Source organism: Silene latifolia, chromosome X (assembly GCF_048544455.1).
Source record: "Silene latifolia isolate original U9 population chromosome X, ASM4854445v1, whole genome shotgun sequence".
NCBI classification, from domain to species: Eukaryota; Viridiplantae; Streptophyta; class Magnoliopsida; order Caryophyllales; family Caryophyllaceae; genus Silene; species Silene latifolia.
In genome coordinates, this window is record NC_133537.1 from 29,452,906 (window position 1) to 29,472,102 (window position 19,197).

Genomic DNA, 19,197 nt, shown 5'->3' on the forward strand with positions numbered 1-19,197 from the left:
TGAGACTCGGCATTTACGAGTCGGTTTGTGACTTACTACGGGGCACGGGGATGGCCGGACTCATCACTATGAGCGGCCGTACCTTTTTAGATAAGAGCCTCGAGTTTCTCAGCTCCTTTACCTTCTCCTCCGGGGCACGCGAGGTTGACCCCACTAGTTCTTCAGTGTCCTTCCGGTTGTTTAACCGGACTTTTCCGTTGACCTTAGAGGAGTTTGGTAGGAGACTTGGCCTTACCTCTACGGGTGAGATTGCACCCCCTAGGAGGGTCGTTCGTCAGCTTTGGCGGACCCTGGCCCAGACCACTTTTGCGGAGCGAAAGCTCCAACAGGTCCACCTTCCCCATGTCCGTTGTTTTCTTAGATTGATGGGGAGCACTATCTTCGGCCGAAAGGAGCCGAACAACATCACAAACACCGAGCTCTCCATCCTGGGCGGTTACCTGAACATCGACTGTGAGGGTCCCTTCACCCTCAACATTGCCTACTTGACCGCCCAGTACCTTCAGAGCCAGGGGCTGAAGGAAACGGGGACCATTGCCTGCGGTGGCATAGCTACCATTCTTGCCCGTTCTTTCTTCCCCGATTGGCCTCGTGACTTGCAGTACCTCGAGGGAGAGAGGCTACTGAGTCTGGACGCCATGCTTTCTCAGCATTGGCTTACCTCAGACTACCAGACATGGAAGATAGATGGTTCCTTGTCTGTAGACTTACCTTGTGACACTCTCCCCCGTCTAGAGCCCTTGCCCACTGTTGCTAGGGGCGCCCGTCTGCCTCCACTGCCTGACTATCACCTTCCACTTCGACCTCGACCACCTCCCGCTGCACCCGCCGCCAAGAAGCAGCGCCTTGAGACTGGAGAGGGGTCCACACCTTCAGGGAGTGCTCAGCCTTCCACGGCTACTCCCATCCCGACCCCTACTCCCACTACTACTACCACTCCTACTCCCGCTCCCACTCCCACTGACCAGACAGAGGCTCAGCCGGACCTACCGGCTACTTTCGTACCACCTCCACCCTTTGTGGCGCCCGCGGTCATGGACCAAGGGGGCGCCGTTTACGGTTTGTTGCTTGAGATCGCAGAGCGTCAGGCTCGTATGGAGAGGGATTTAGCTCTTGCTTTACACCCTCTGTACGAGTACCACTTGCGGCGACGCCGTCCGATCCCAGAGGGTTGGCCACACCCTTCCTTCTACAGGTACTCACCTGAGGGGTACCCGGAGTCTGCTGAGGAGGACGAGGACCCAGAGGTGGCTGTGAAGAGAGCTCGAGCTGAGGAGCGGAGGAGGAGAGAGGAGGAGCAGGATCTTGAGTACACGGTGGTGGACGACGATGGCGACGACGACGAGTAGCTACTGGTCTACTCACTTCCCCAGTTTTCTTGCTGGTTTGGGGAAGTTCGTCTTTTGTATGTATCTCTTACTCTTTTATTTTGTCTCCTTTTTTTATTGCTTTTATTTTTCTTATTGGTTGTATATTCCCATTTCCCCGTATATATCTGCTGGTGTATGCTAGAGGACAACGAGGGCGTTGTCCGTTTTGGTTTGGGGAGGGTATTGCATCCTTTTGAGTCTACATTTGCATTTGTTTTGCATTCACGTTTAATTTTCAGCTTTGCATTGTTGTTTATTTCATTAAAAATCAAAAATCACAAAAAAAATTAGAAAAATTTCAAAAATTCAAAAAATTTCACGTTTATTTTTGCATATAGGTCGAGTCGGAACGGTAGATTTCCATGATAATAATGCACTATAACTTGTCATTTTACTTGAGCCTTGCACTTCTTTTGACAGTTATTAGTATAGTCTTGCGCATAATCTACGAGTTTCTGTTCAAATATAGCTGACTGTTTAGACTTGACCTATAAATTGGCAAACTACTTGAAAAATTCTGAGTTTTAGAGCCATAACTGGTGACATTCATGACCAGTTTTCATTAGGAATTGAGAGTAGTACTCCTTGCATAGCATGTTCATCTTTTTTGCACATTTATGACATTCAATTTCTTGTCAAATGCACATATTCGGGAAGCGTGTTGGCACGGACTACGAGGCAGTCGGGCATGGACTTGAGCTGATTTGAAGACAAAGGACACGATCGAGCAGTTTTACCACTCGATCGAGTGGTTTTTACGTCCATGGTTGGTCGATCGAGTAGTTTTCTACTCGATCCTTAAGCTGCTGAAAAATGAGTTACTCGATCGAGTAACTATCTACTCGATCGAGTAAATTTGCTGAGGTTTTGCTCGATCGAGTAAATTTGCTGAGGTTTTGCTCGATCGAGTGGTTTTATTCCACTCGATCGAGTGGTTTTCGCTATTATGGGCTTTAAACAGCCCGTGTTATGTTTATTTCGTTAAACTTATTTACTTTTCTATTTAAGCACGCTTTAGTAGGTCATTAGAATCTATCTTTTCACTATCTAATTTTCCTACTGTAAAACTTTACTGCGTTGCTTTTTGCTATTCACTGTAACTTTACCTTGGGATTGTTTTCACTCGGATTTTGTGTTCTTTACGCCGGATTCGCTTGATTGTAATTCATTTCTCTTCTCTTAATAATAATTAATCATTGTTTGCTTTAATCATTTGTTTACTTCGTTATTTCTACTGCCCTAATTTACTTTTATGCAATTTATTTGTTTTTTTCATAATGTTTATTGCTGGGAATTTATCTGCTGTTAGTATTGATAGTTTAATTAGCGATATGAGTAGCTAAACCCCTTGCATGTTGGGATTAGGGGATCTGCGGTAGGAATGTGACGAGGTAGTAAATGAAATAGATGACTTGATTGTGAGATTCTGTCGCCATAGCAATTTAATTGTATTTATCGACTTAGTTGAGTGCACGCCTCTGAGTTATTCCTTTAATCTGGCTAAAATTTATCCTAGATCGAAAGATTGGACTAAATAGGCCTGCTATGAAGAAATGATGACCGCCCGACGAGAATGAAAGTTAAGTTAGTGGTATTTTAGGATAGAAAGTGGACCGAAAGCACCTTTCCACATCCGTCTTACATTAATTCGTCTGAGTCATTTACAACTGAGTCACTGGACTACCGTAGTGAACCGAATTCCCGACATATCCCTTCTCTCTATCTGATAGTTTAAACTTATTTCCTTGCTTTTACTGCTCTTATCCTTATTTCTCTTCCTTAAAACCTCGTAGTTTAGAAGCCAATTCAAACAACCCCCCATTTGTGACCAAATAGAAGGACTTCTATAGATATCTTGCCTCCCTGAGGAGATCGACCCTACTTGCCGCTAGCTTCTGTTAGTTGTATTTAGGTTTATTTTTGGTACAGAAACGACCGTATCAACCTACTACTTCAAGATTCTCAGTCTGTCTAAACATAAGCATGTAATCCTTAGTACCTTGAAGGTATCTCAACACTTTCTTTGCAGCCTTCCAGTGATCAAGACCTGGGTTACTCTAATATCTTCCTAACACTCCAACCGCATATGCAATGTCGGGCCTAGTACAGACCTGAGCATGCATAATGCTACCAACAGCTGAAGCATATGGAATATTCTTCATTTGTTATCTTTCAATGTCATTCCTGGGGCACTGGTCCAAGAAGAACCGGTCACCTTTCACAATTGGTACTACACTTGGTGAACAATATTTCATCCTGAATCTGTAACACCCCCTCATACCAAGGTGCCTTACCAGGACCACCCTACCATGAAATTGTGTTACCATCTCGGTTTCCCGAGGTTAGTACATATCAAAAGCGTCTGAACTGAGCACATTTATTAACTGTCATAAAGGGTTAAAGTTTACATCAACCAAAATCCAAAAACTAATTCAACAAATACAACTCCAAAGTCTGACAACTAATAAAATCAAGACTAAGACTCGGACGATGATGCTATGATTGGTGATGACAACGCTCCCATGACTGCCCCAAGCTCACCACTAGCAATACTTGTCAAGCCTGCTCACCATCCCCGAATGGATCACCGCTGATTCCACAACAAATACGGGGTCAGTATTACTCAAACAATATAAGACAAACAGACGAGATACCCAGCTGATCATCCTCCAACTCCAATCTCCCGATCTCACATAGTAACCGACTACACACCAAAGTGTGTAGCCCTGCCAGATTACCCATCGCAACAGGTAATCCTCGCCGCCAGTGGGTGACCGCAGCCGCTCCCACCTAGTCCAGCTCATCAACGAGCGACTAACAATCCCTGTCCCTTAATGTGCACATCCCCTCCCGTGGCGGGTTCCACGGAGGGCGAACTAGGGTGTGAAGCCACTCCCGCAAGTGACTCCACCACAATCACAATCACACAACATCACAGCCGTCACAATATCCCCACATCAACACCGTCACCACAACCCTCATACTCCGATGGTCAGCAGATAACAATATTTACAAAACAACATGTCTTAACAATGAACAAGAACCGAGTAGGAAACCCTACCTTAGCAATCAACAAAGAGAATGAAACTCGGACAATCAGAAAGGCTCCTCTACGAAGTCTTCTCCTATACAATAATCACATAACACAATTACACATTGCACAATCCCCCATATTCCCAATTCCATATATGTATACAGTAACCCCAAAGAATACAAATAACATAGAGATAGAACTTACCAATAGTAGAATGAGGAATTATATGCACGAACCACGAAGATTACACACACAACGATGCTATGGGATGATTAGGAAGTGATTAGGGAGTGATTAGGATAAACGTAGAAATGATGAAGTTTGAAATGAGGTTTTAGAAACTGACGCGGGATATAAAATAACCTTAAACATTCCCTAATCAAACCGTCAAAATACGCTTCGCCAGACCGGATACTCGGTCGAGTAAAGTGTATACTCGGCCGAGTATCCACTATACTCGGCCGAGTATTCCTCGGCAGAACCGAAACACCCCATACCAATAGCACTACTCGGCCGAGTAGGCTCTACTCGGTCGAGTAGTCACTTAAGAAAATCCGTAGTATTACAGTCTTCCCCCCTTAAAAAGAACTTTGTGCCGAAGTTCACACTCCACCCCAAAACAAGACACTACAAAACGCAAAAGACTACACTAACAAACATTTACCAACGCCAAAGAACCACACAAGACACCACAAAACTCACTAACCCGACTCAAAAATAAGACAAAACACAACCGCGACCATCTCCTACCCCCCTAAAAAAAACAACGGTTACGTCCCCGTAACCAAACATACCTGATCAAAAAGACTAGGAAAACGTTCTCGCATGGCTTCCTCGGCTTCCCATGTGGCCTCTTCCACATTATGATTAGACCAAAGGACCTTGAGTAAGACCGTCTCACCATTTCTTGTCTTACGAACCTTGCGATCAAGAATCTCTTTAGGAATCTCGGCGTAGGACAAGGATTCATCAAGCTCGATGTTCTCCATCTCAAGGATATGCGATGGATCACTCACATATTTCCGAAGCTGAGAAACATGGAAAACATTGTGGAGTCTATCCAAAGTTGGTGGCAAAGCTAATTTGTAGGCTACCTCGCCTATACGGTCCAAAATCTCATAAGGACCTATGAACTTTTGGCTTAGCTTACCTCTCTTCCCAAATCTCATCACACCTCGCATAGGTGACACTTTCAAAAGGACTTTGTCACCTACTGCGAACTCAATGTCCCTGAGGTGTAAATCGGCATAGCTCTTCTGACGATCTTGAGCTGCTCTCATCTTTTGCCGAATTAACTGGACTTGCTCAACCATATCCTGTACCAACTGTGGCATTAAAACCACTGTCTCTGAACTATCATCCCAACAAACTGGACTTCGGCACTTCCGGCCATACAAAGCCTCAAAAGGTGCCATCCCGGTGCTCGTATGATAACTGTTGTTGTATCAAAACTCGATCAGATCAAGCTTGTCTTCCCAGCTGCCCCCAAACTCCATAACGCATGTCCTCTAAGGTCTTGATGGTTCGTTCCGTCTGACCATCAGTTGCTGGATGAAAGGCTGTACTCATCTTCAAGGTTGTGCCCATCAACTCCTGCAGTTCTTGCCAAAACTTGGATATGAACCTCGCATCACGATCAGAAACGATATCTTTAGGTATACCATGTAACCGAACCATATGCCTTATGTAAACCAGTGCCAGCTGCATCTTAGACCAAGTATCTTTCATAGGAACAAAGTGAGCTGACTTGGTGAACCGATCAACAATTACCCAGATCATGTTGTTACCTTGTTGTGACCTAGGCAACCCCACAATGAAGTCCATAGAGATCGACTCCCATTTCCACTCAGGTACTTCCAAAGATTGTATCTTACCTTGTGGTCTCCTTTGTTCACCCTTGACCCTTTGATATGTCAAACATCTGGCCACAAACTCAGCTACATCTTTCTTCATGTTTGGCCACCAGAAAGTCTTCTTAAGATCTTTGTAAAGCTTGTCACCACCCGGGGGAACTGAATAAGGAGTACAGTGAGCCTCCGTCAAGATCACTCTCCTCAACTCTGCATCCTCAGGAACACACCATCTCCCATCAAAACGAACACTCCCATCTGTATGGATAGAAAACCTAGAAACCGTCCCACTCTCTACTCTTGAATCTTAGGATCAAGCTCATGCTTCCTCTTGATGTTCTCATACAACTCTGGCTCGATCGTCAAATCCCCGATAGTATCTCCCTTCCTTATCATAAAGATCCCCATCCTAGACATCTCATCCCTCAGCTTTAACAAGGACATGGCTGTACATAGCGAATGAACGCTCTTCCTACTCAGAGCATCTGCAACAACATTAGCCTTACCCTCGTGGTAGATGATCTCCATGTCATAGTCTCCGATAAGCTCCATCCACCGTCTTTGTCGCATGTTAAGCTCCTTTTGAGTGTAGATAAACTTTAAGCTCTTATGATCAGAAAACACCTTAAAGGTTGCTCCATAAAGATAGTGCCTCCAAATCTTGAGAGCAAAAACAACTGTACCCAGCTCCAGATCATGAGTAGGGTAGTTCTCCTCATATGGCTTCAGCTGCCTCGAAGCATAAGCGATGACTTTCCCTGCCTGCATCAAAACACAACCAAGACCATTCTTCGAAGCATCGGTATATACCTCAAAGTTCTCACATCCCTATGGCAAAGCTAGGATAGGAGCTATGGTCAAGCGTTCCTTTAAGGTCTGAAATGCCGTCTCATAACTCTCGTCCCAAACAAATCTGGTCTATTTCCTCATCAAAGATGTCATGGGCCGTGCTATGGTAGAGAAATCTTTCACGAATCTCTTGTAGTAACCAGCAAGGCCTAAGAAACTCTGAATCTCAGCAATATTCTTCGGTGATTCCCACTTGGTTACGGCTTCAATCTTACTAGGATCCACAGATACCCCCTTCTTAGATATCACATGGCCTAGAAAAGCCACTTCCTCTAACCAGAACTCGCACTTAGATAGCTTGGCATAAAGTTAATTCTCTCTCAGAGTCTGCAAGACTATCCTCAAGTGCTCCTCATGCTCTTCTTTAGTCTTAGAATAGACTAAGATATCGTCGATGAAGACAACCACGAACCTGTCCAAGAACGGTGTAAAGATCTGGTTCATCAAATCCATGAAAGCTGTTGGTGCATTGGTCAACCCAAAAGGCATCACGACATACTCATAGTGACCATATCTAGATCGGAACGCTGTCTTAGGAATATCCTCATTTGCTATCCTCAGCTGGTGATAGCCCGACCTCAGGTCAATCTTGGAAAACACACCTGCTCCACTTAGCTGATCAAACAAGTCATCAATCCTAGGCAAAGGATACTTGTTCTTCACTGTGACACGATTTAGCTCTCGGTAATCGATGAACAGTCTCATACTCCCATCTTTCTTCTTCACAAAAAGAACTGGGGCTCCCCACGGTGACACACTAGGTCTGATATAACCCTTGCCTAGCAACTCATGAATCTGCTTTTTCAACTCTGCTAACTCCTTAGGTGTCATACGGTAAGGTGCTTTGGATATCGGACCTGTTCCCGGTTTAAGCTCCACGCTGAAATCAACATCCCTCTTGGGAGGCAAACTTGGTATCTCCTCAGGAAAGACATCTTCGAACTCTCTCACCACAAGTATCTCAGAAGCTGTCGGCGGCTCTACTCGGTCATCCCTCACATGACAGAGAATCAAGGGGCACTTCTTCCTCAAACATGACTTTAAAGTCATCACAGCTATGAACTTACACTTAGGTTTCACCACAAACCCTCTATAAGACACCCTAACACCCTTAGGCCCCTTTAAAGACACTCTCTTCTGACGACAATCTATTCTGGCATCATACTTACCCAACCAATGCATTCCGACAATCACCTCAAACCCATCCATAGGAAACTCTAACAGATCTATCGGTAAATCTACCCCTCCAACCACCATAGACACACCCTTATACAACTTGAGACATGACACCGACTCCCCTGAAGGTATGAACACATCATCCTTTACAACCTCAAACTTACCCAAACCCATAGACATGGCATGACCCTTAGACACAAAAGAGTGTGTAGCCCCTGAATCAAACAAAACAAAGGATGGTACATTATGAACAAGAAAGGTACCGGTAACTACATGAGCATCATCCTGTGCTTCCTGTTTGTCCATCATGAAAAGCTTCCCTTTGCTTTTTTCTGTCCTCCACCGAATCAAGCATTGGAGGTGGCTTGGCCATTTGTTGAATCCTGGGTGGTGCTGTTGTTCTGACGTTGATATGACCCACCACCACTGCGGTTATAACTGCCCTGGTAGCCCTGTCCACCTCTATTGCCCCATGATCCTCCCGGTCAGTTACTAGCAAAACTCTGAGTTGGCCCCTGAGAGAAATTTCTTTGCCGAGCTCCTGAACCAGTGCCGGGCCTATAACTCGTGCATTCCCGTATCCTGTGGCCTACACCACCACAGTTGAAGCATGTAAGTTTAGAGTTGTCACTCACACTCCGACCTCCATTCTTTCCCCAACCACGAGATCCCCTTGAGAACCCAGCTCCACTAGAAAAAGCCTTTGCATGATTGAAGTTCCCTTTCTTGTTGGCCGACAGACTGTTGCTTCCACTGTCAGCCTTCCTCTTTTCTGCAGCAGTCCTCTCATCAATCTCTCTTGAGAGATCCACCATTCTCTCAGCTTAGCCCGCTCTCAGGTACACTTCCTTGAGGTCAGTAGCAACCCCAGCTGGCATACGACTCACGATCTTGGCAGATAAACCCCTCTCAAAACAGAGAGCTAAACCCCTCGGTCCTAGCTGCATGTCGTCAACATAACGAGATAGCTCCATAAACTGATGATAGTAGTCAGTGGCTGTCATCTCCTCAGTCATGGTGAAGGAATCAAACTCGGATCTCATCTTGTGTCGGATATGCTCCGGCACAAACTGCTCTCTCATAGCGCTCTTCAACCCGGACCAAGGAATAGCTCCCAGACCCTCAGCCTAGTAATAAGCTCTAGCATCTTCCTTGACGTTTTGCCACCAAATTGCAGCTTCACCTCTCAGGTAGTACACTACCTGTCGACAATCATGTCTTTGGGGCACTTAACCATTTCCATGAGAGCTTCAATCTCACGGTGCCACTTCTCGAATAGCTTTGGTTCACCTACCCCTTCATATATTGGAGGGTTGAAGCAAGCAATGATGATGCTGAGCTGAGTAGCATCCATCGGCTTCTCATTCCCTTTTCCCACATTTCGGAGAGCTTCAAGGAGAGCTTCTTGTTGCTCAATCATGCGAGCAACCTCATCAAGAGTCATCTCAGAAGCTTGGATCTGTGCGGGGGTTCTTTTGGACGGCATTTTGAGCTGATAAGAAACAAGGAAACGTAAGCACAAAAACCTACGGCTCAAAATGTAACACTCTTCCGCCAAAGGAACACTCGGTCGAGTATACTACAATACTCGGTCGAGTATTCGACTCCACTAGCTAATGTCAAAAACCCAGAAACAACACTCGGTCGAGTAAAAACAATACTCGGCCTAGTAGTCACTACTCGGTCGAGTATACCTTCTTACTCGGTCGAGTAAACACATACAGTAGCCATTGCTACTTACTGCCAAACAATACTCGGTCGAGTGCTTGATTACTCGGCCGAGTACTCCCTACTCGGTCGAGTACCTGCCTTGCTCGGCCTAGCCATACTGTAGACGGGTTTAAACAGTAAAAGTCCCCTATCATGCTTTCTATTTCCCCCAACAAACATGTATCAACAGGAACTGACTGCCACGTTATAAACATATAATCATACAAATCATGCACAGGCTAAATCCGTTATACCAAAAGTTCACAAACCCGTCCCCTCAACTATTTCTCAAATCACCAAACCACGAATCCAACATATACATTTCTTAACCATCAATTATCATCAACAGGAACCTTCACAACCATGCACATACAAGACACAACTCTCATCACACTTCCCCATGTGACCGGCTCGAGTTAATGAGGGCCAAATTGCGACTCCGGGACGTCTCCCGAGTCTTTGCGGTAGCTCCAAACAACTCTCCCCGGGTTCATTTTATTTAGACTCCCTAAATTCATTAGGTTCATTTGTTTAGGTGCCGGAATCTTCGGCTCTGATACCACTTTGTAACACCCCCTCATACCAAGGTGCCTTACCAGGACCACCCTACCATGAAAGTGTGTTATCATCTCGGTTTCTCGAGGTTAGTACATATCAAAAGCGTCTGAACTGAGCACATTTATTAACTGCCATAAAGGGTTAAAGTTTACATCAACCAAAATCCAAAAACTAATTCAACAAATACAACTTCAAAGTCTGACAACTAATAAAATCAAGACAAAGACTCGAACGATGATGCTATGATTGGTGATGACAACGCTCCCATGACTGCCCCAAGCTCACCACTAGAAATACCTGTCAAGCCTGCTCACCATCCCCGAATGGATCACCGCGGATTCCACAACAAATACGGGGTCAGTATTACTCAAATAATATAAGACAAACAGACGAGATACCTAGCTGATCATCCTCCAACTCCAATCTCCCGATCTCACATAGTAACCGACTACACACCAAAGTGTGTAGCCTTGCCAGATTACCCATCGCAACAGGTAATCCTCGCCGCCAGTGGGTGACCGCAGCCGCTCCCACTTAGTCCAGCTCATCAACGAGCGACTAACAATCCCTGTCCCTTAATGTGCACATCCCCTCCCCTGGCGGGTTCCACGGAGGGCGAACTAGGGTGTGAAGCAACTCCCGCAAGTGACTCCACCACAATCACAATCACAGAACATCACAACCGTCACAACATCCCCACATCAACACCGTCACCACAACCCTCATAAACCGATGGTCAGCAGATAACAATATTTACAAAACAACATGTCTTAACAATGAAAAGTAAACTGAGTAGGGAAACCCTACCTTAGCAATCAACAGTAGAATGAAACTCGGACAATCAGAAAGGCTCCTCTACGAAGTCTTCTCCTATACAATAATCACATAACACAATTATACATTGCACAATCCCCCATATTCCCAATTCCATATATGTATACAGTAACCCCAAAGAATACAAATAACATAGAGATAGATCTTACCAACAATAGAATGAGGAATTATATGCACGAACCACGAAGATTACACACACAACTATGCTATGGGATGATTAGTAAGTGATTAGGGAGTGATTAGGGTAAACGTAGAAATGATGAAGTTTGAAATGAGGTTTTAGAAACTGACGCGGGATATAAAATAACCTTAAACATTCCCTAATCAAACCGTCAAAATACGCTTCGCCAGACCGGATACTCGGTCGATTAAAGTGTATACTCGGCCGAGTATCCTCTACTCGGTCGTGTATCCACTATACTCGGCCGAGTATTCCTCGGCAGAACCGAAACACCCCATACCAACAGCACTACTCGGCCGAGTAGGCTCTACTCGGTCGAGTAGTTACTTAAGAAAATCCGTAATATTTCAAAATCTCTCAAGTACTTTATTGATATAGGACTCTTGAGACAACCCCAAAATTCCTTGAGATCTATCTCTATGGATCTTAATGTCAATGACATAAGATGCCTCACCCATATCCTTCATATCAAAATTACTTGAAAGGAATTGTTTCACCTCATGTAGCAACCCTTTATCATTGGTCTCTAGCAAAATATCATCCACATACAACACTAGAAAACAAACTTTACTCCCACTGACCTTAAGATATATACACTAATCCATTATATTTTTTTCGAAACCGAATGAAGAAATAACTTCATGGAATTTCTTATACCATTGGCGGGAAGCTTGTTTTAAACCGTATATGGACTTATTTAGCTTATAAACCAAATGCTCACCATCTTTAGAGAAGAATCCTTCAGGTTGTTTCATATAAACCTCTTCCTCTAAATCACCATTGAGAAATGTTGCTTTCACATCCATCTGATGTAACTCGTAATCAAAATGAGCTACTAATGCCATGACAATTCGAAAGGAATCTTTCTTTGATACAGGAGAAAAGGTCTCTGTGTAGTCAATTCCTTCCCTTTGAGTGGATAATTTAGCAACGAGTCTTGCCTTATGTCTTTCGATGTTGCCAAGTTAATCTCTTTTAGTCTTATAGACCCACTTGCACCCAATAGGTTTTACACCATCAGGCAATACAACGAGATCCCAAACTCCATTAGATGCCATATAATTCATCTCATCTTTCATAGCATTAATCCATAAGTTAGAATCTGTAGAACTTACGGCTTGTGAAAACGACATAGGATCATTATCAGCTCCAACATTATAATCCAATTCTTGTAGATATACTTCATAGTCATCAGGAATAGCCGATCTCCTTTCACGAATAGATCTTCTTAATGGAATTTGTTCATCCTCATGGTGAACCTCTTCCTCATTATGATCTACATATTTTGATCAACATTTTGTGGAATTTCTATCACTGGTTGTGTAACACTCGATTAAACTTGAGGAGTGTGAATGACAACCAATCTGCCACTTGAATTAGAGGGGGGAACTTCATGATGATCCCTCTCCAGGACAATGTCCTGAATTAGGTCACTCCCACTGAACAAGTCATTCTCAAGAAATTTAACATTTCTTGATTCCACAATCCTTGTACTATGAGATGGACAATAAAACCTATAACCCTTAGACTTTTTGGAATATCCAATGAAATACCCACTAATAGTACTTGGATCAAGTTTCTTTTCTTGTGGATTATACACTCTCACCTCCGACGGGCATCCCCAAATGCGTATATGTCTCAAACTCGGTTTCCATCCTTTAAATAACTCAAAAGGTGTCTTAGATACAGCCTTGGAAGGAACCCGATTTAATATATATGCTACCGTCTTAAGAGCATCAACCCACAAAAATAAAGGAAGTTTAACATTACTTCTCATACAACGCACCATCTCAATTAATGTCTTATTTCTTCTTTCTGCTACACCATTCTGGTCTGGAGAACCAGACATAGTATATTGGGCAACAATCCCATGCTCTTGAAGAAATTTATCAAATGGACCAGGTGCTTGTCCGTTCTCAGTGTATCTACCATAGTATTCACCACCTCTATCAGATCCCACAATCTTAATGCGCTTACCGCATAGGTTCTCTACTTCAACCTTAAACAATTTAAAGGCATCAAAAGTTTCATCCTTAGAACGAAGTAAGTAAAGATACATATAACGTGGGTAATCATCAATAAAGGTGATAAAATATTTTGGATCATTAGCGTTCATGTCCGGACAACAACTATCTGTATGTATGATTTCTAATAGGCTAGAACTTCTCTTTGCACCTTTCTTAGACATGTTAGTTTGCTTACTGTTAATGCAACTAACACAAGTATCAAAATCAGTAAAGTCTAAAGTATCAAGTACTCCATCCTTTACTAATCTTTTTACCCTCTCAATGGAGATATGTCCCAATCTCCGGTGCCAAAAAATAGAGGAATTCTCATTCATAACACAACGTTTTAAACCAGCATTGACATATATAGAATTATGAGTGATATTATTTTGCAATTCAAGACGATATGAATTATCAGACAAAATACCATAACCAATAATTTCAGAATTTTTGAGAATACTGAATCCAGAGTGAAAAACTAAAGGTAAAACCCAAAGGTATAAGTCTTGATACTGAAATCAAATTTCTAGAGAAATTTGGAACATAAAATATCTTTTCCAAATGCAAAATAAAACCACTACTTAATATTAAACTGCATGTCCCAATGGCCTCCACATGTGAACTAATCTGGTTTCCTGAATAGATTGAAAGTTCACTGCCCACTGGTTTCCTTAGGTTTGTCATACCTTGCAAGGTATTCGAAACATGGATTGTAGTTCCAGAATCAATCCACCATGTATTATGATTAAAATTAATCATATTAGATTCATAACAAACAAACGTATTAAAATTACCTTTCTTCTTTAGCCAAGCCTTAAACTTAATGCATTCTATCTTCATGTGTCCCTTCTTTTTACATAAGAAACACGTAGAAATCTTTCACTTTCCCTTATCTTTAGTGTGACCCTTTTGCCTCTTTGAAGAAGAAGCAACAGTAAGGTTCACCTTCTCACCTTCCTCCATTAATAATTTGCCCTCCTCTTGAACACATATGGCCATAAGTTCATTAATTGACCATTTATCCTTATGTGTGTTGTAAGAGATCTTAAAAGGAGCATATTTTGGAGGAAGAGTGCACAAAATAAAGTGCACAAGGAAAGTGTCAGACATGGAAACTTCCAAAGGTCTTAAGTTGAGCTGCAATATCCCTCATGCGCATGATATAATCACGCACACCTTTAGTCTCGGTGAGCCTCAAAGATGAAAACTGCATTATTAAGGTACTAACAAGAGCTTTATCAGAAGTTGCAAACTGCTCATCGATGGCCTTAATTAGATCTTTAACTTTAGTATGCTGATCGACAGAACCACGAATACTAGCACACATTCTTGTCTTTATGAACATAATAGAGAGACGATTAGATTTCTCCCACTTTTCATAAAGATCAATTGTTTCTTTAGTGCTTTACTTAGTTACTTTAGGTGGTTCGTCTTTCCGAATAGCATAATCAATATCTAACCATCCCAACTGCAGTAGCATTCTCTCTTTCCAGACCTTATAGTTATCACTATTTAATTCAGGAATGTCAAATTTAACATCAGTAGAACTCCGAGGTAAAATTGCTACAAATATAATAAATAACATGCTTATTACCAAAGTTGAGATTTTAAACTTAATCATGCTTTACCAATGTAAATCATGCTCAAATATGTATCTAGAGACATAAAACTTGCCTGTGGGCTAAAGTTCTACTCAATTAGATACATAAAAATTTAACTTTATGATAATACTATCAAACCATATACATCTTAACTCCTGTGGGTAGATTAAGAAACAAGATTCAATATATCATCCTAATTAGTCATACAAATACATACAACAAGATTCCTGTGGGTAAGTCTCATTATATTACATACGACTAATTGTTATGGGTAAAATTCACACATTTACTACTAGTGACGTGGCATCTTATTAGTGGTTGAATGGAAGAGACATGTATTGCTAAGGTGGTAAGAATAAGTCAATTAGTTGGAGAAATGAGAGAAGTTGGTACGTAAATAGAGGATTGATCATAAGAATGAGTTGGGCAAGTCAATGGTCAAAGCTACAACCTAGAAAACAAACTAGCACCTTTGGAGGTTGATTAAGAGAAATACGTGGAGTTTGTTGGGGAATATTTGTTTAATCCTAAGGCTATATAAGAGGGAAGAGAGACTCGATCAAGGGACATCTACACAACGTACATCAAGAAAAAAATACAACTCATCACTCACCATATCAACTACTTACATACTCATCATCTCCGTCACCGTATTTCGTCATTTGGTCACTAGTTATCAAGTGTCAACAATCAAGTTCAGTAGCTACTTGAATTTCTTTGCTCATCTCTACTACTTTGTACCCATATTACATATAGTGAATTGGCGGGATACCGACTCCCCCCGCGGTTTTTCCTACACCGGGTTTCCCGCGTCACCAAAAATCCTCGTGTCACTCTCTTATTTTGTTGCATTTTCGCTCGTCCATATCGTTGCATTTTACTTCGTCCGTAGGCCATAGATCGATCACTTTAACTCACAACTTAAATTAATAATCGGTAAATCTTTACCAAAACAGTTTGGCGCCCACCGTGGGGCATAATGATCATTTTCTATAACAAATCTCGCAAGACCGAACCAGCCGTCACCATGTCCGGAACCAGCCAGAACCCTTCCAGCAGCCAGAGTATGCCAGATTTGTCCTCTGGAGCAAGACTCACCCCTGCTTCTACAGGATCAGCATGCGCTCCTCCAACATCCACCCAGATGGTTCCCGTCAGCATGTCACCCAAAACCATGCCTCCGCCTCTGCCTCTGAAACCGCCGCAGATACCAAGGCAGCAGGCGCGCCCAGCCAGCCCAGATCCGGTAGGGAAAGCAGCCCCAGTAGAGGTGAAGCTGCGTCCAGAGCCTCGACCCAGGAAGGATCGAGTGCAGAAGTTCTCAAAAGCAGAGGACCTCCAATACTTGACCTGATGCAGGTGATGATTCAGGGGATGGATACTCTGCGTCAGGCCGTTGAGGATCTGAGGAAGGATAACCAGAACCTGATTGCTCATATCGTGACAACAGTCCAGCCCAAACCAGCGTCAGCACCTAAGGCTTTGAACCTGAACAGCGGTGGAGGATCAAGTCGATCAATTCCGTCAGAACTAGTCACCCGACTAGACCTTGCAGGAGTAGCACCCAGTGAACCAGTCGAGCCCAGAGGATTGGGATGTTTGTCATTTGACAACCCACCCAACTTGCAGCAGACACCAGGTAATGTACTGCTTAGCACTCCATCAGGATCTGACTATCCACCTTTTGCAGGAACACCCATACACCAAGCATTCGGATGGCAATCTGAAGCTGTCATCAACACAACAGTTCCATCACTCAGCCAACTCACCAGTGGAGCCTGGATCGGAGGCCTGCATGAGACACCAGGATGGCAGCCAGGATCTGTAATCAGTGCAACACCAGTGACAAGTCACCCAGCGTCTGGCCAATTTTTTGGAGGGCCCTGGTTAGGAGGTACACTTGTTGGTTCCTTCCTACCTGTTTCTAACTCCCTTGTAGGAGCAGGTAGTTCGCTGGAGCAGTAGTACCAGGAGCTGAGGGACCTAATGTACAGAATACCAGGCGTAGCACGTCCATTAGAGAAAGCGGCACGATATAGCTATGCAGACTCACCTTTCGTGGATGACATAGCCCTCGTCGGCGTTCCTAAGGGATGTGTACCACCAGCCATGACGCTCTACGACGGAACCACAGATCCACTTGATCACGTCAACCACTACAAGCAGAAAATGATGGTGATAACCGCGATAGGGCCCCTAAAGGAAGCTTTTATGTGCAAAGGATTCGGATCAACCTTGTCTGGAGCAGCCCTGCAGTGGTTCGTCGGCCTGCCCAATAAAAATATAGCCAACTTCGCCGACCTAGTTAATGCATTCAACCAGCAGTTCGCCAGCAGCAGAAAACCAGAGAAGCAGACCAGCGACCTCTATCAGATAGTGCAAGGGTTTGAGGAATCTACCCGTGATTACTTGAATAGGTTCAACAAGGAGAAGGTGTCAATTCTGAGGTGTGATATAGCAACTGCTATACAAGCCTTCCGCCGAGGACTACACCAGGATTCAGAGCTATACAAGGACCTGACCATGCATCCATGCACTACCTTTGAGGAGGTACAATCAAAGGCGATTGCTGTCATGAGGCTGGAGGAAGACTCTTCACCCATAAGAGGCACTTACAATTCAGAACCAGTATCCAGGAAAGCCCTAGTGGAAAAGTGGAGCGAAAGATCAGGACCGTACAACAGAAGCGAGAATAAAGTGTCTGGAAGCACAGAAGGGAAGGACGACACAGACCTACCCCCGAGGGAAGATTCAAAGATTTGAGTGGACAAAGGAACATGAGAAAAGCATTCCAGGGGTTAAAACATTATCTCAGCACCCCGCCACTCCTATCAAAGCCAGAACCAGGAGAACCATTATTCCTGTATCTGTCAGTCACAGAAGCAGCAGTAAGTGCGGTACTAATACGAGAGCAGGAGGGATCACAGCATCCAGTATATTACGTCAGTAAGTCTCTGCTTCCTGCAGAGACCAGGTACACATCGCTGGAAAAACTCGTCCTTGCACTAGTTACCACATCTTATAAATTGCGTCCTTATTTTGAATCTCATACAATTTCCGTGATAACTAGTTATCCTCTTAAAACTATCATGAGATAACCAGAATTGTCAGGAAGGATGGCTAAGTGGTCCGTACACCTGAGAGGTTATGACTTAAAATTTGAACTTCGTACAATAATAAAATCTCAGGCTCTGGCAGACTTTGTGTCTGACTTCTGCCCGGTTCTCCAGACCTAGGCAGAACAAGACATTCTGAATTTGGAAGAAGATAAAGGAAAACAAGTGTGGGAACTGCATGTGGACGGAGCCTCCAACGCAAGAGGCGCAGGAGTAGGATTGGTCCTTAAATCACCCCAGGGAGATCTCATAGTCTAGGCGATACGATGCGAATTCAAGGCCACAAATAACTAAGCAGAATACGAGGCCTTGATCCTGGGTCTAAGGCTGGCTCTAGATCTGAAAATCAGACACCTCAAGGTTTGCAGTGATTCTAAACTAATAGTTAACCATGTAAATAATTCTTATGAAGCCAGGGACTCCAGGATGATGGCATACCTAGACGTAGCAAAAGAGTTGACCCACAGGTTCGCTACGTTCAACATTAAGCAGATTCCCATGGACCAGAATGCAGAAGCAGACGCCCTAGCCATCCTGGGGGCAATGTTCAAAGCAGAAACCATCTCCACAATACCAATTGTCCACATGCTGGAACCAGCAATACTGAAATCTGAACAGGAAGCAGAAGTGTTGTGCAGCACCAGCAGTGAAGAAGATACTCCAGACTGGAGAAAACCGTACCAGGACTGGCTGCACAATGATATCCTGCCAGCAGATAAAAAGGAGGTAAGGATCTTCAGAATGAAAGCATCCAGATTCATACTAATTGATGATGTCTTGTTCAGGAAATCTCTCGCTGGACCCTACCTCAGATGTCTGGATCGGGAAGAATCTCAGGCTATTTTGCATGCTCTCCATAGTGGATAATGTGAAAATCATGCAGGGGGCAAGAGCCTGTCCAACAAGGCACTG

General features: G+C 43.6%; 1 protein-coding gene across 1 annotated transcript; it reads left to right on the top strand.

Moving 5' to 3' along the window:
* The first annotated feature begins 17,155 nt into the window (after window positions 1–17,155).
* Window positions 17,156–17,932, top strand: LOC141617113 (uncharacterized). Its single transcript, XM_074434287.1, has one exon. It carries the CDS (start codon window positions 17,156–17,158, stop codon window positions 17,930–17,932), a length of 777 nt encoding a protein of 258 aa, XP_074290388.1.
* Window positions 17,933–19,197: the final 1,265 nt, after the last annotated feature.

Coding starts and splice junctions, on each gene's coding strand:
- LOC141617113 (XM_074434287.1), top strand. CDS start 17,156: ATGTACAGAATACCAGGCGTAGCACGTCCATTAGAGAAAGCGGCACGA.